The sequence below is a fragment of the Ranitomeya variabilis genome, chromosome 1, assembly GCF_051348905.1.
Source record: "Ranitomeya variabilis isolate aRanVar5 chromosome 1, aRanVar5.hap1, whole genome shotgun sequence".
Classification (NCBI taxonomy): Eukaryota; Metazoa; Chordata; class Amphibia; order Anura; family Dendrobatidae; genus Ranitomeya; species Ranitomeya variabilis.
Window position 1 is genome coordinate 964525956 of NC_135232.1, and position 16984 is coordinate 964542939.

General features: G+C 42.7%; 1 protein-coding gene across 1 annotated transcript in view; it reads right to left on the minus strand.

The window, feature by feature from the left end:
• Positions 1–16984, minus strand: part of LRBA (LPS responsive beige-like anchor protein) — a 749089-nt gene that overhangs the window by 440844 nt on the left and 291261 nt on the right. Inside the window, exon 35 of the mRNA XM_077279308.1 lies at positions 15289–15397. Within this exon, the coding sequence (XP_077135423.1) occupies positions 15289–15397 (109 nt within the window). The remainder of the gene's footprint in view (positions 1–15288; positions 15398–16984) is intronic.

Here is a 16984-nt window from a genome sequence, read left to right on the forward strand (position 1 = left end):
GCCCCTGATGTGCCTAAACAGTAGAAACCCCCCACAAGTGACCCCATTTTGGAAACTAGACCACTTAAGGAACTTATCTAGATGTGTGGTGAGCACTTTAAACCCCCAAGTGCTTCACAGAAATTTATAAAGTAGAGCCGTGAAAATAAAAAATCCTTTTTTTTTCCCTCAAAAATGATTTTTTAGCCTGCAATTTTTTATTTTCTCAAGGGTAACAGGAGACATTGCAAACCAAAATCTGTTGACCAGTTTGTCCCGAGTACGCTGATACCCCATATGTGGGTGGGGGCACTGTTTGGGCACCCATCGGGGCTCGGAAGGGAAGGAGAGCCGCTTGGAATGCAGACTTTGATGGGATGGTCTGCGGGCGTCATGTTGCATTTGCAGAGCTCCTGATGTACCTAAACAGTAGAAACCCCCCACAAGTGACCCCATTTTGGAAACTAGACCCCCCAAAGAGCTTATCTAGATGTGTGGTGAGCATTATGAACCCCCAACTGCTTCACAGAAGTTTATAATGTAGAGCCATGAAAATAAAAAAATATATTTTTTCCACAAAAATGATTTTTCACCCCCAAATTTTTGCTTTCACAAGGGTAACAGGAGAAATTGGACCCCAAAATTTATTGTGAAATTTATGCTGAGTAAGCTGACACCCCATATGTGGGGTTAACCACTGTTTGGGCGCATGGCAGAGCTCGGAAGGGAAGGAGCGCAGTTTTGGAATGCAGACTTTGATAGAATGGTCTGCAGGCGTTATGTTGCGTTTGCAGAGCCCCCGATGTACCTAAACAGTAGAAACCCCCCACAAGTGACCCCATTTTGGAAACTAGACCCCCCAAGGAACTTATATAGATGTGTGGTGAGAACTTTGAATGCCCAAGTGCTTCACAGAAGTTTATAATGCAGAGTCGTGAAAATAAAAATAAAATTTATTTTCCACAAACAAGATTTTTAAGCCCCCAAATTTTTATTTTGACAAGGATTAACAAGAGAAATTGGACCCCAAAAGTTGTTGTCCAATTTGTCCTGAGTACACTGATACCCCATGTGTGGGGAGGACCACTGTTTGACCGCATGGCAGAGCTCGGAAGGGAAGGAACGCCATTTTGGAATGCAGACTTTGATAGAATGGTCTGCGGGCATTATGTTGCGTTTGCAGAGACCCTGATGTACCTTTTCAGTAGAAACCCCCCACAAGTGACCCCATTTTGGAAACTAGAGCCCCCAAGGAACTTATCTAGATGTGTGGTGAGAACTTTGAATGCCCAAGTGCTTCACAGAAGTTTATAATGCAGAGTTGTGAAAATAAAAAATATTTTTTTTTCCCCACAAAAAAGATTTTTTAGCCCCCAAGTTTTTATTTTCACAAAGGTAACAGGAGAAATTGGACCCCAAAAGTTGTCCAATTTATCCAGAGTACGCTGATGCCCCATATGTGGGGGTTAACCACTGTTTGGGTGCACGGCAGAGCTCGGAAGGGAGGGAGCACCATTTGACTTTTTGAGCGCAACATTGGCTGTGGAGTTTAGAGACCCCCTGATGTACCTAAACAGTGGAAACACCCCATATCTAACTCCAACCCTAACCTTAACACACCCATAACCCTAATGCCAACCCGATCCATAATCCTAATCACAACCCTCTAAGGATAATCGCAACCCTAACCCCAAAACAACCATAACCCTAATCAGAACCCTAAATCCAACACACCCCTAATCCTAATCTCAACCCTAACCTCAAACCTAACCCTAATCCCAATACACCCCTAATCCCAACCCTAACCTTAACCCTAATCCCAAACCTAAACCCTAATCCCAAACGTAACCCTAATGCCAACCCTAATCCAAACCCTAATCCCAACTCTAACCCTAACTTTAGCCGCAACCCTAGTCCTATCTTTAGCCCCAACCCTAGCCCTAACTTTAGCCCCAACCCTAACTCTAGCCCTAAATTTAGCCCCAACCCTAACCCTAAATTTAGCCCCAACCCTAACCCTAGCCCTAACCCTAAATTTAGTCCCAACTCCTCTAGCTGCCGGCCGGCAGATCATGGCGGGTGCACTGCGTATGCGCCCGCCATTTTCTTACAGAAGGAAGAAGCCGGCGGCCAGAAGAGGACACAGGAGGACCCAGGGACACCGGTAAGTATGATAGGGTCCCCGAATCCCCCTATTTCTCTGTCCTCTGATGTGCGATCACATCAGAGGACAGAGAATTGCACATCGCTTTTTTTTTTTTGCGGTCGCCGGTAAACAGTTAATTACCGGCGATCGTAAAACAGGGGTCAGGAAAAACCGACCCCGATCATGTTCTTTGGGGTCTCGGCTACCCCCGGCAGCCGAGACCCCAAAGATCTCCCGGGTGCCGGCCGGTGGGCGCCATTTTTTTGCCGGAAGATGGCGGCGCCCATCGGGAGCCACGAGGAGCACCGGGGGAGACAGGTGAGTATCGGGGGGCTATCGGGGGCGATCGGGGACCCCATTTCTCTGTCCACTGATGTGCGATCACATCGGAGGACAGAGAAATTAAATGGGAAATCGCGTTTCGGTTTTTTTTTGCGAAAGCCGGTAAACAGTTAATTACCGGCGATCGCAACTCGGGGGTCGGTAAAAAACACCCGAATCATGTTCTCTGGGGTCTCGGCTACCCCCGGTAACCGAGACCCCAGAGAAAATCTGACTCTAGGGGGTGCTATTCACTTTTTCCACAGCGCCGTTAATTAACGTAGCTGTGGTTTAAGTACCCTTAGCGGCCGCCGTTAAAAGGCGTATCGGCGGTCGTTAAGGGGTTAAAGCCGGATTTGGATACAAAAGGATTTCCAAAACTTTAAACCTCCCAAGGAGCACTGTGCAAGCGATCATATTGAAATGAAAGGAGTATCATACCACTGCAAATCTACCAAGACCCAGCCATCCCTCTAAACTTTCATCTCAAACAAGGAGAAGACTGATCAGAGATGCAGCCAAGAAGCCCATGATCACTCTGGATGAACTGCAGAGATCTACAGCTGAGGTGGGACAGTCTGTCCATAAGACAACAATCAGTCGTGCACTGCACAAATCTGGCCTTTTATGGAAGAGTGGCAAGAAGAAAGATATCAAAGATATCCATTAAAAGCGTTGTTTAAAGTTTGCAACAAGCCACCTGGGAGACACATCAAACATGTGGAAGAAAGTGCTCTGGTCAGATGAAACCAAAATCGAACTGTTTGGCGTAAAGGCAGGGCTGGCGTCAGCACCCGGGCAAGTGCCGGGGGCCCTGAGCAGGCAGGGGGCCCACTCGCTGTCGGCGACACTGGCATCCTATGGTGCCGGCCCCAGCGAATGGACCTCCTGCCCGCTCCGGGCCCCGGCACTTGCAATACTTACCTCTCCCGGTTCCAGCGCTGCAGCGTCTTCCATCCTCTGACTGACGTTCAGGTCAGAGGGTGCGATGACGTCACCAGTGTGCGCCCTCTGCCTGAGCAGTCGCAGCACAGAGAGAAGGAAGACGCAGACGGTGAGGAGTCCAGAGCAAAGCAGTGACAAGCAAAGAGAGGTGAGTATTTTTTTTTATATTTGGAGCAATATATGGGGACCATCAGAAGGGGCCCATATATGGGGCTAATTCTATATGGAGTATCTTATGGGGCCAATAATATAGGGAGCATCTTATGGGGCCAATAATATAGAGAACATCTTATGGGGCCAATAATATAGGGAGCACCTTATGGGGCCAATAATATAGGGAGCATCTTATGGGGCCAATTCAATATGGAGCAGTATATGGGGCCAATTACATATGGAGCAGTATATGGGGCCAATTACATATGGAGCAGTATATGGGGCCATTAAGATATGAAGCATCTTATGGGACCAATTATATATGGAGCATTTTATATGGCCAATTATATATGGAGCATTATATGGGGCCCATTATACATGGAGCATCTCATGGGGCTAATTATTTTTGACGCATTATATGGCACCCATATGGGGCCCATTCTGTATGGAGGATCATATGGGGTCCATTCTGTATGGAGCAATATATGGGACTCAGTATACTGTATGGGGCCGATCATATACTGTACTAGACTGTGGCCCGATTCTAACGCATCGGGTATTCTAGAATATGCATGTCCCCGTAGTATATGGACAATGATGATTCCAGAATTCGCGGCAGACTGTGCCCGTCGCTGATTGGTCGAGGCAACCTTTATGACATCATCGTCGCCATGGCAACCATTATGACATCTACGTCGATACTGTGCCCGTCGCTGATTGGTCGAGGCGAATTCGCGGCAGACTGTGCCCGTCGCTGATTGGTCGAGGCAACCTTTATGACATCATCGTCGCCATGCTGTGCCCGTCGCTGATTGATTGGTCGAGGCCGCCAGGCCTCGACCAGAGATGCGGGATTTCCAGGACAGACAGACAGACGGAAAAACCCTTAGACAATTATATATATAGATGGAACATTATTATGAGGGCCATTATATATGGAGCAATAGATGGGGCCCATCATATACTGTATGGAGAATTATATGTGGCTCACTATACTGTATGGAGCATTATATGGGGTCAATTCTGTATGGAGCAATATATGCGGCTCATTCTGTATGGAGCATTATATGGGGCTCATTCTGTATGGAGTACTACATGCTAAAAGAAAAAATCCAGCTCACCATAGTTGTAGTCCCTGGAGGCTCGGAGCACGGAAACACTGTGTCAAGGCGTGAGGAATGCAGGAAATAGAAAAAAATCCAGCTCAACGAGGTGGTGAAAAAGCAAAGTCTTGGTACTTTATTCACTTCATATCAAAAAATAGAGGATAAAACAACAGCACAATATAATTAAAAACACTATCTACGCGTTTCTGGTGACATAGCACCCTTTGCTTTTTCACCACCTCGTTGAGCTGGATTTTTTTCTATTTCCTGCAGTACTACATGCTGCCCATTATACTGTATGGAGCAATATATGGGGCTCATTCTGTTTGGACCATAATACGGGGCTCATTAATTATTCTGTATACAGGACTATGTGGTGCCAATTATACTGTATGGAGCACTATATGGGGCCATTATACTGTATGGGGCAATATATGGGGCTCATTATTCTGTTTGGAGCAATATATGGGGCTCATTATTCTGTATAGAGGACTATACTGTCCGGTTTCTGAGCTAATGTAGAATGTACAATAGATATCACTCATGTAATTTAAGTAGTAAGTGAAATCTTTGGCATTGTACTATACCTATATTTCTCTGCCATATCGGTGCATTTTGAATTGTGGTATGTGTTAAAGGGGCCCACCGGGACTCTTTCGCCCAGGGCCCATGAAAACCTGGAGCCGGCCCTGGAGCTCATCACCCTGAACACACCATCTCCACTGTCAAACATGGTGGCGGCAGCATCATGGTTTGGCCCTGCTTTTCTTCAGCAGGGACAGGGAAGATGGTTAAAATTGATGGGAAGATGGATGGAGCCAAATACAGCACCATTCTTGAAGAAAACCTGTTGGAATCTGCAAAAGACCCAAGACTGGAACGAAGATTTATCTTCCAACAAGACAATGATCGCAAACAAAGCAAATTCTACAATGGAATGGTTCACAAATAAACGTATCCAGGTTTTAGAATGGCCAAGTCAAAGTCCAGACCTCAATCCAATCGAGAACCTGTGGAAAGAGCTGAAAACTGCTGTTCACAAATGATCTCCATAAAACCTCACTGAACTCGAGCTGTTTGCCAAGGAGGAATGGGCAAGAATTTCAGTCTCTCGATGTACAAAACTGGTAGAGACATACCCCAAGCGACTTGCAGCTGTAATCGCAGAAAAAGGTGGCGCAACAAAGTATTAAGTTAAAGGGGCCGAATAATATTGCACGCCCCAATTTTCAGTTGATTTTCCACAAAAATTTAAAATAACCAATAAATTGTGTTCAATTTTACAATTGTGTTCCACTTGTTGATTCTTCACCAAAAATTTACATTTCGTATCTTTATGTTTGAAGCATGATATGTGGGAAAAGGTTGAAAATTTCCAGGGAGCCGAATACTTTCGCAAGGCACTGTACCAGGATAGGGGATATTAAGTACAGAATTGACCATTTTTTATTTCAATGTTTTTTCCTAATTTCCTCCTCTAAAACCTAGGTGCTTCTTATGGTCTGAAAAATACGGTATATAGAATTGTGCTACATGTTTGAAGGTATACGCCCATAAAGCGAAACGTGGCAATATCCCGCAGTATAGTTATAGTGTGCAAGATTGTCAAATTGGTAAACTGGTAAAACATGTATGCAAACATTTAAAAGGTGTATTTTTTTTTCTAAGGTAGGAACACATTGCAAAAGCTAGGACCTGAAACAGGGCCCTGTGGGTGGAGTGTACGACTATTAAAACAAGTGATCAAAAAAAAAAAAAAAGATTGGAACAAGTGCAGTTTCTGAGGTAGTTCCTCACATTTAAATATCTAAACGATGGAATTACTTTTTGGAATACAATGTAATTCCACAAAATGGAAAGCGCATGAAATCCAAATATGTGTTGCATATTGCTTGTCAATAGAGATGAGCGAACCTGAACTTAAAAGTTTGTACCGGACAGTCAGTGTCCGGAACTAAACGCCAAACACAGACTTTCCCCAGAAGTCAATCACAATATTAAAGTTTCGGGAAAAAAATTCCAGGTCAAAATTTCAGGTCCTCATTGTTTTCAACGGGGTTAGGGTTCCGTTTCATATTCCGGTACAGTTCTGGTACCTGAACAGAAGTTTATTCCAAAGTTCGGGTTGGGTACCAGAAACCGAACTTCCACGGGTCCGCTCATCCCTACCTGTCAGCGTTACAAGCCAGCTGATCAACCAAACAGACAGAGAAAGTGGGTTTTTTTTCTATTAGAAAAAAAATAAAATAGGACTGAGGGCATGTAACTGACTTCATAGTCAATAGTGCTTGTAAACTTAAACAAAAAAAAGACTAATTCAGAGAGCAGAACAAAGTGTCGTACTCGAGTACGGTAGATCACGAAGCAATCAATATGCACAGTCTGCAGCTGCACTCTCCTCCTTACCTTGTACAAGGCAAAGCATGCAAGGGTGACATGAAAGAGCAAAGCATGAAAAGCAATGACTGTTCTTTATCTTCACTTCTTTTACCTGAAACTACCATAAACAACTAACTAGCAAAATTATTTTTTATCGAGGGGAAAAAAGTTATTGTATCAACATAAAAGAAAATTCTGTCACACAACTATAAATTGCTCAATACAAAATGCACAATATTTTGAAATCTTGTATCTGCCCTGAACATATTCCCTGTTACACTTCTTTTGAATGATTTTAAGAAGGACTTTAAAACATTAAAAAAAGGAGCAAACCTTAATATTTTGCTATATTTGGTTGGTGGTGGACGGATGGACGGGAGAATGAAAACATTCACTTTTTTGTGGACTGGAGTTTTGCTTTAAAAGATCTATTCTTACTTTTGAAATGCTCCTGACCAGACATAGTTTACCCATTTTTAGTACTAGTAAGTCTAAAAGAAGTTGTTTGGTTTTCATATTCTTCAAGACCATAAATTGTTATAATAAAAAAATAAAAAAAACACAACTATAATTCATCGCTTTAACTGACCAAATCTTCCAGCTCCACTACTCTTGTGGTTCCAGATGATCCAAACATGTTGCCATTGCAACCACGGGTCACATGCCATACATGCGAGTATTACCACTGAGGTTAGTGGCTGAGTTAAGCAGTGGCTGTGAATGAAGTATGACAGGTCAACTCTAAGAGTGGTGGGGACCACTAGAATGTTACATTTAAAGTAGTTGTTCGATAGATGTTCTTAAAAGCCAGCTCCGGCTTCTCCAGATGTCTGCGCGAGATCAAGATGTCTGCACCAGATCCAGAAGCTATGGCTTCGGTGGGAAAATCTGCAGACCGCTGCAGCCACTAGCAGGCCTTAGTGGTGCTGTGGCCTGCAAATCCATTTACCTTTTGTCTTAGGGTACCGTCACACAGTGCCATTTTCATCGCTACGACGGCACGATTCGTGAAGTTCTAGCGATATCGTTACGATATCGTAGTGTCTGACACGCTACTGCGATCCGGAACCCCGCTGAGAATCGTACGTCGTAGCAGATCGTTTGAAACTTTCTTTCGTCGTCTAGTGTCCCGCTGTGGCGGCATGATCGCATCGTGTGACACAGGTTGTATACGATGTGCGCACAGTAACCAACGGCTTCTACATCGCAAATACGTCATGAAATTATCGCTCCAGCGCCGTGTATTGCAACGTGTGACCGCAGTCTACGACGCTGGAGCGATAATCATACGACGCTGCAACGTCACGAATCGTGCCGTCGTAGCGATGAAAATGGCACTGTGTGACGGTACCCTTACCCCATACCTCCTTATAGATTGTAAGCTTGTGAGCAGGACCTTCACTCCTCTTGGCATTTGTTGAATTGTATGTTACTCTGTAGAGTCTTTATAGTCTGTACAAGTCCCCTCTGAATTGTTAAGTCCATAGCAATATTCAGAGGTCCGGGAGGAATATTTCAACTAAAAATTTTGGGTCCCCATTGTTTTCAACGAGGTTCGGGTTCCATTTCACATTCGGGTACAGTTCTGGTACCTGAAGCAAACTTTAATCCAAACTTTAATATGTTGGTGCTAGAGAAACAAAGTTATTATTATGCAGAAAGCTTCCCTTCTGGAGCTAGGAGCACATGGCTGCTAGGTTAGGTGACAATTATGCATTCGTTTTTTTAATTAAACAGAATTCCATGCCTAAAAAGAAAAAAGCTGAATTTTTGGGTTGGACAACCCTTTTAAAAGGATGATTACGCTATATCTTAGAATTAGGAAACTTTCAAAAAATCCTGAACAACCTCTTTAAATGCTCTAAATTGATTCTATTTGTAGGGCTATTAACACAATTTTTGCAAGTTTCTCCTTTTCATAACATGGGGGAATGCCTTGGAAGAAAGAATCAAGCATGGTACAAGTGCGACTGTTGAGTAATATCATAAAACTGTTAGAAAGACATTTATCAATTAAACTATATAGTCTTTATTTGTTAAAAGGGTTGTCCAGGACTTTTATACCGATGGCCTATCCTGAGGATAGATCATCAGTTTTTGATCGGAGTGGGTCACTCCCCCAACTCCTTTTGGCTGAGCGCTCCAGTGCTCTTTATGAGGGAGCAGCTGCCAGAATCCTCTGGTGGTGACTTATGAGAACAATCAAGTTGAATCCTTCTCTCACCTGACATCTGTTGGTGGAGATAGTGAAGCCCCTATACACAAAAGGTTGGCGGATTGGCCAACTTTAGCATAATGTGTATGGGGCCTTTAAAATGGGTTATTGATATTACCTGGTATCACCATGCTCAGCCTTCAAAAGCTCTGAGAGCAGGGAGAGGCCACTAAACAGTGCATAGAGCTTTGGTGATCTGCTTCATATACTGCTTTCATCCGGCTGTTAACGGTTGATAATATCAATCTGACAATCTGATATTGACCTATTCTGTGGATAGGTCATCAATTTAGTTTAATAGCAAAAAAGTGAAAGGCCGCTTTAAAGCTACACCATGATTTTCTATGATGAATTACATTAAAGTAATGGCCATTACAGATTTTTGCACAATCTTGCAATCCTCTTATCTGTAACAGATATAGCCAGTCTTTCTCCAAAATCTACCACCTGTTATTTTCATCCTCTTGTAAAAGTAGCTCTCGACAATTCATTTCCACCATTAAACTACAAATTTAGTAATTCATGGCCGTAAGATAATGCTAATGATAAATTTATTGCAATTACACATGTTTTGTTATACACACGTTTATTTCTTATGTGCGCACTGAAGCAACCCAAAAAAAAAAAAATCAGAGAAGAAAAAAAAAAGGCAAATTGGACATCATTTCACACAAAACCCCAAAAATGGGGCGGACAAAATTGTTGGCACCTCTCCAAAATTGTGGGTAAACAACTTTGTTTCAAGCATGTGATGCCTCATGTGAAACTCACTTGTGGCAATTAACAGGTGTGGGCAATCTGAAAACCCCACCTGAAACCAGATAAAAAGGGGATAAATTGACTCAATCTTTGCATTGTGTGCCACACTAAGCATGGAGTACAGAAAGAGGAGAAGATCTGTCTGAGGACTTCAGAACCAAATTGTTGAAAAATATCAGCAATCTCAAGGTTACAAGTCCATCTCCAGAGATCATCATGTTCTTTTGTCCATGGTGCTCAACATATCATGAAGTTTGCAACCCATGGCACTGTAGCTAGTCTCACTGGAAGTAGCCAGAAGAAAAAATTAATGAAAGATTGCAACGCAAGCTAGTCCAGATTGTGACTAAGTAGCCCTAATCAAGTTCCATAGAAATTTAAGGTATCCCGTCGGCTCAGGGTGCATCAGTGTCCGAGTGAATTGTCGACACAGAAGACCCAACTGCCGACATAGACATAAAAAAGCTAGACTGAAGTTAACCAAAATGTACATGAATAAGCCAATATTATTCTGGGAAAGCATCTTGTGTCACAATGTAGTGTCCAGTGTCAGAAAGATGGGTTTGTGCCCAGACTCTCTGACGTTGTTGACAGGCTCCATCTTCATAACTCCCTAAAACACGGGTTTGCCATAATCATCGGTTGTCTAACCAAATACTGCACAAAATGGGATAAATGGAACTTTTTGTTTCCTAAACCCTGAATTGTCATTTTTGACTCATGACTAACATTTGTTTCTGACTAGAGTTCTCTAGTTGATTTATATACCCTTGTTTCCTCCCTATCTCCTTCCTTTCCACCCCACTTTCCCCCATACCTCCCCATTATATTACATAAAATCCACTTACTAAGTATGATAATGCTTTGTTAATTACCAAAATGTTAATAAAAAATATTTGGAAAAGAAAGATGGGTTTTTGTCCTAGATCATGGGTCTTGCAGCAGGACAATTACCTGAAATACTTTCAAGAAACACACAGAAATGGATGGAAACAAAGCTCTGGAGAGTTCTGAAGTGGCCAGAAATTAGTCCGGATCTAAATCTCATTGAACACCTGTTGGGAGAAGACACCCTTCAAATATGAAAGGCCTGGAGCAGTTTGCAAAAGAAGAGTGGTCCAAAATTCCAGTTGAGAGGTCTAAGAAGCTTATTGATGGTTATAGGAAGTGATTGATAGTTATTTGTTGTTGTTGTTGTAATACACACAAAATAAACATGTATAACATGTGCATAACAAAACACGTGTAACTGCAATAATTTTTGGGGAGAAATAATTCATTTTCTGGAACAATTTCAAGGGTGCCAACACTTTTGGCCATGACTGTATACATAGTAAAGATAATTTCCATTGATCTCTCTCCTACTAACCCTTAACCTTTTCCTATTTACCCTCATCTCTGAGCTTACAGATCAACTTGTGTGCATTCACCTTACCCATGTCCTCTCAATAATGACCTACTTGATCTTCTACATTAAGAACTGTACCCTCCATAGGGACTGCAGTCAGAAAGTGTCAAATTAAGTGTCAAATTACTGACTGCAAAGACGTATGACCTCTTTTTCCTTATAGGCACTTTTGGATTTCTACACAGTATTCACCATTAGTTATAAATCTTTGATACAGGAAAGAAATATATCTTGGTACCGTGTTAGCCAGTAGATAGTAGTTACCATCTTTTCAGTTAGCCATTAAAAGGTATCAACCACTGAGGACTCTCAATTCTAAATATTTTTATAAATCTTTCAAAGTCATCCTTTCAGTTTCTTTTTACCACCATAGTTCCTATCTCTAGCTGAATCCGCTATTTAAAAAGGATGTATCACCTTCACACATACTATGGAATATTACAGGAAGGAGACTGAAGAAATAAATAAACATGAAATAAATTACTTTTGGAAGAATAATTACTTATTATGTAAATTATGTTATCAGACAATCCGTTTGAGAGCCACCATCTTGGGATTGGCAGCTCAGCGCGCTGTGTTCTAATGAGACATGCCCCTCAGCAGCTGTTTAGCAACAGTAACGGCTCATTTCCCAAATTGTACCGTTATAGAAAGACAAAAAGTATATATAAAGGAGCTTTCTACCTATATAGTACATACTGTGTGTAGAGCCAGAAAAAAGTCTATATACAAATACAACCCCTGGCAAAAATTATGGAATCACCGGTCTTGGAGGATGTTCATTCAGTTGTTTAATTTTGTAGAAAAAAAGCAGATCACAGACATGGCACAAAACTAAAGTCATTTCAAATGACAACTTTCTGGCTTTAAGAAACACTAAAAGAAATCAAGAACAAAAAATGTGGTAGTCAGAAATGGTTACTTTTTTTTTTAACTAAGCATAGGGGAAAAATTATGGAATCACTCAATTCTGAGGAAAAAATTATGGAATCATGAAAAACAAACAAAAAACACTCCAAAACATCACTAGTATTTTGTTGCACCACCTCTGGCTTTTATAACAGCTTGCAGTCTCTGAGGCATGTACTTGAGGAGTGTCAAACAGTACTCTTCATCAATCTGGCTCCAACTTTCTCCGATTGCTGTTGCCATGGCAACAGCTATGGCAATCTGGCCAGGGTCCCCCTGGAGCCCAATAAACAGGCCAGATTGCCCTCAGTTTTAGCCACTGCCAGCTATTACAGTGAAATGAATATTCACCCCTCCCCACACCCATGGGGGGCATGGGGAAGAGTGAATATTAATTTCTCTTTAGCAGGGGGGACAGGCTTCTGCCTCCTGTCTCCCGCTGCTGCTCTGCTGGCACCAGGCGGGCCCCCTGACTCACGGGCCCGGTAGCAGCTGCATGGTGTGTCGCTATTAGCGGCACGCCATTCGCTGTGGGCCCCTGGAGCAGCGAAGGCTCTAGGCAGCTGCCGGCCCTGTATACCAGCAGGTGTCAGTGCCTGGGCCCACAGGAGAATTCTCCGGTGGGCCAGTCCAACCCTGCTTGCTGCTTTTTGGCTAGCTGCTTGGGCAAGTATTGAACCCACAATAGAACTGTGCTGCTATTTTTCATAAAAATAAACATACATACTGACACTGCACACATGCTTACATATTGTTCTTACATACACTATACACTCATAATATAATAAAAATAATCTTTATATAGCGCCAATAGTGCTGGGTACGGGGTGCAACAGAGGGATTTAGAGACTACTATGTTGAATGCATTTAGTCGTGGCTACTCATACCTAATATTCATGTGGAATACTGGTACATATAAGCATTTGACATACTTTTTTAGTATGTTCCTTGAATTGGATTACATATCCCTTTTTCCCCTCCGTTTGCACTTTATTACAAATCCTGACCTTCTCTTCAGCCCCTTTTTTATTACCTATGGATTTAATCATTTTTTCCCAGTTACAACCCATGTATCATATTTTTTGTATTTATTATGTTTTTGTATTTATTTGAATTGTTGTTTATTTATTTGTAATAAACTTGGAGTCAAAAATGTGCCAAAAAATTTCCAGTTTTCTCCTTGTTTTGCATTATTTGGCGAGTTGCCATTTACGGTATATACTCGTGTATAAGCCGAGATTTTCAGCACATTTTTTGTGGTGAAAAACGCCCCCTTCGGCTTATACACTAGTCATGCTCACCCTCATCGCGCCGTCGCTGCATCTCCGTCCCTGCATCTCCATTGTCCCAGCACCAGCAGTTCTCTCCTGTGCTGAGCAGTCACGTTACCACTCATTAAGGTAACGAATATGTACGCGTCCCCACTCCCATAGGCGTGGAGCGCATATCCATAAAGCGACAGCGCAAGGAGGGCGAGTAGGATGGTGGGGGTTGGGACGGGGGGATTCCAGTCATGCCTATAACGATGGGGAAGGGGGGGCGGGAGCCAAGCCATGCAGGGCCGGGGGAGCAAAGCCACGTGGACCGGGGGAGCCATGCATACAACAGGGAGAGCCACACATACCAGCACAGGACGGGGGGGGGGGGGGGGGGGGGCACAGACCAGGACAGGGGGAGCCACAGACCAGGACAGGGGGAGCCACAGACCAGGACAGGGGGAGCCACAGACCAGGACAGGGGGAGCCACAGACCAGGACAGGACGGGGGGAGCCACATACCAGGACAGGACGGGGGGAGCCACATACCAGGACAAGACGGGAGAGCCACATACCAGGACAGAACAGGGGGAGCCACATACCAGGACGGGACAGGGGGAGCCACATACCAGGACGGGACAGGGGAGCCACATACCAGGACAGGAAACGGGGGAGCCACATACCAGGACGGGACAGGGGGGAGCCACATACCAGGACGGGACAGGGGGGAGCCACATACCAGGACGGGACAGGGGGAGCCACATACCAGGACGCGACAGGGGGAGCCACATACCAGGACAGGAAAGGGGGGAGCCACATACCAGGACAGGAAAGGGGGGAGCCACATACCAGGACGGGACAGGGGGGAGCCACATACCAGGACGGGACAGGGGGGAGCCACATACCAGGACAGGGGTGGCGGCACGCAAAACAGGACAGGGATGAGGGGACAATGCATACCCGGCTTATACTCGAGTCAATAAGCTTACCCAGTTTTGCGAGGCAAAAGTAGGTGCCTCGGCTTATAATCGGGTCAGCTTATACTCGAGTATATACAGTATATGGGTACATGGTGACACATTACTGGTATTTACTGTATATATAGTAGGTATTTATGTTTACACATTTTTATAAAGTTCAAAACTGCATAAATACATGGAACTAACATGGCCAAGAAGCATGACAGTAAAGGAAAATAATAGAACCAAGCAATGGCATACCATTAAGGTTGGCTGGGTGATAATATGGTTCCAAAAAAAGCTCAATAACCAAAACTTACAGCAGCTTTTATTATAACAGTACATTGCTGTTCCACAAAATCCTACTAAACATCTTTTTAACAGCTCCATCCTGCTACTACAGTGATACCGTAAATTATTAAAATGTACAATAAAGAACAGGAACAGATACAAATAAAGCATTCACTATAGGTTTAAGGGAGTTGTCCTTATGTAGCAAGTTATCACCTATCCAAAGGACACCTTCAAGGAATTAATGACATGGCAGCCACACTATAGAGGAGAATTTCCCGATTCTTGAATGTCCAGTACTTTGTCATCTCAGGCCGTTGTAAAGAAGTCACTCCATTGTAACAGAGCACTTCAAAGCCCCGATCTTGGGGCCAGTGAATGATCAGCAAGATTTCCCCTATCCTGTAGATAGGAGACAACTTGCCAAGTTGGGGCAACCCTTATATCTGGTGTCAGACTTACCTCAAACTCCGCATGTCTATGTATTTCCTCTGCGCGCTGCCTGCTCAGGATAAATTCAGCTTCATTAGCTACCCTCACCAAGTGATCTTTCATTGTTTGGCTCAGCAATCTGTAGCACAAATAAGGAATGTGTATTAATGAACTGAGAGGGTACAGTATATCTGAATATACCATTCTGGAACATACAGATTTTACATATTAACACAATCTTATTTCTTCATATTGGGTTAAGACACAAAACATCCACATAGACATGATGAAAGACTAATAATGCTTCGGAAACCATGCACATTTTAACATAAGGGTATATTTAAATTCATTATTAATGTAAAGTTTGATTAAAAGTCTACACTGTTTGCGCTCCATCTTACAGGTGTCATCTCAACATGGGCATAGAGTAGCAGGCAAAGTATTTATTATTATTATTATTATTATAGCGCCATTTATTCCATGGCGCTTTACATGTGAGGAGGGGTATACATAAAAACAGGTACAATAATCTTGAACAATACAAGTCACAACTGATACAGGAGGAGAGAGGACCCTGCCCGCGAGGGCTCATAACATTTTTCCATTGTTTGGTGTACAGTCAATTAAGATAGAGCAACGAGTGTAAAACTGAAGTTTAATAGTTTGTGGAATTGGGAAAATTTCCATTGCACATGATGTGTGCACATTGTGACATGGGGCAATAACTTTTTGGGTAGGCCATTTTTTGGGGGGAGGGGGGGTGGGCAACTTGATGAGATCCTAATTTTGTGTTCCATGGACACAATTATTGTTAGTTTACATAAGCAGATAAATATTTAAAGGATGAATGATTTCATTTTAACTCAAGACCAGAAACTTATGTAAAATAAACCTTAATACAGGATAAGAATCTTGAATGAAATGGTGGGATAGCAATCGTAACATCGAACATAGTGCTCTGTGGTCAAACATGGAACTGAGGCGTTGGTATGTTCAACATTCAAATCCCATAAGGAATACTGCTTAATTGATTACATGAATTTCTAAAGTATTGCACAGACATTTCCTTTGATAATGTACAAAGAAAATGCTATCAAATTAGCAATTAAAGGTTTCTTAATATCACGGCTTTATATGAACAGTAGAATTTACAATAGCAGCAAATATGTACTTATTCTAAAGCTCCAACTGCTAAGGAACAATTGACAAACGTGATCAACCGATCACTGAAAGTCATACCTATTTAGGATTTTAAGTTCCACTCCTCCTTTTCCCAGGTCAAATCAGTAACCGGGTGAACAGTCTCCATTTAGATTGTACAATTTTCCACAGATGAACTACAATTTTTTTGCTTGCCTAAACTATTACATGCACGATGAACGAGCCTTTTTGGACACAACGTTTAAGGGGTACTCCCATCTCCAAGGTCCTATCCCAATATGTAACAGGTGTAACAATAACAAATGCCTCCAATTAGAAATATAGTATAGTTCTCCTGAATCGCAATTTTACTTACTCCATGCGGAGGGCATTGAAGTTGTTTACGTAGCCATGGCTACGACTACTAGTAACTAGCTGTCACTCAGTGGTCGTAACTATGGATATCCAAGATACCCCATGTGCAGGGCATTGCAGTAAGTGACATAGCGAATCAAAAGAACTACCGTATATTACATTTCTAATTGGAGGTATTTGCTATTATTATTAATATAAAATACCTCCAATT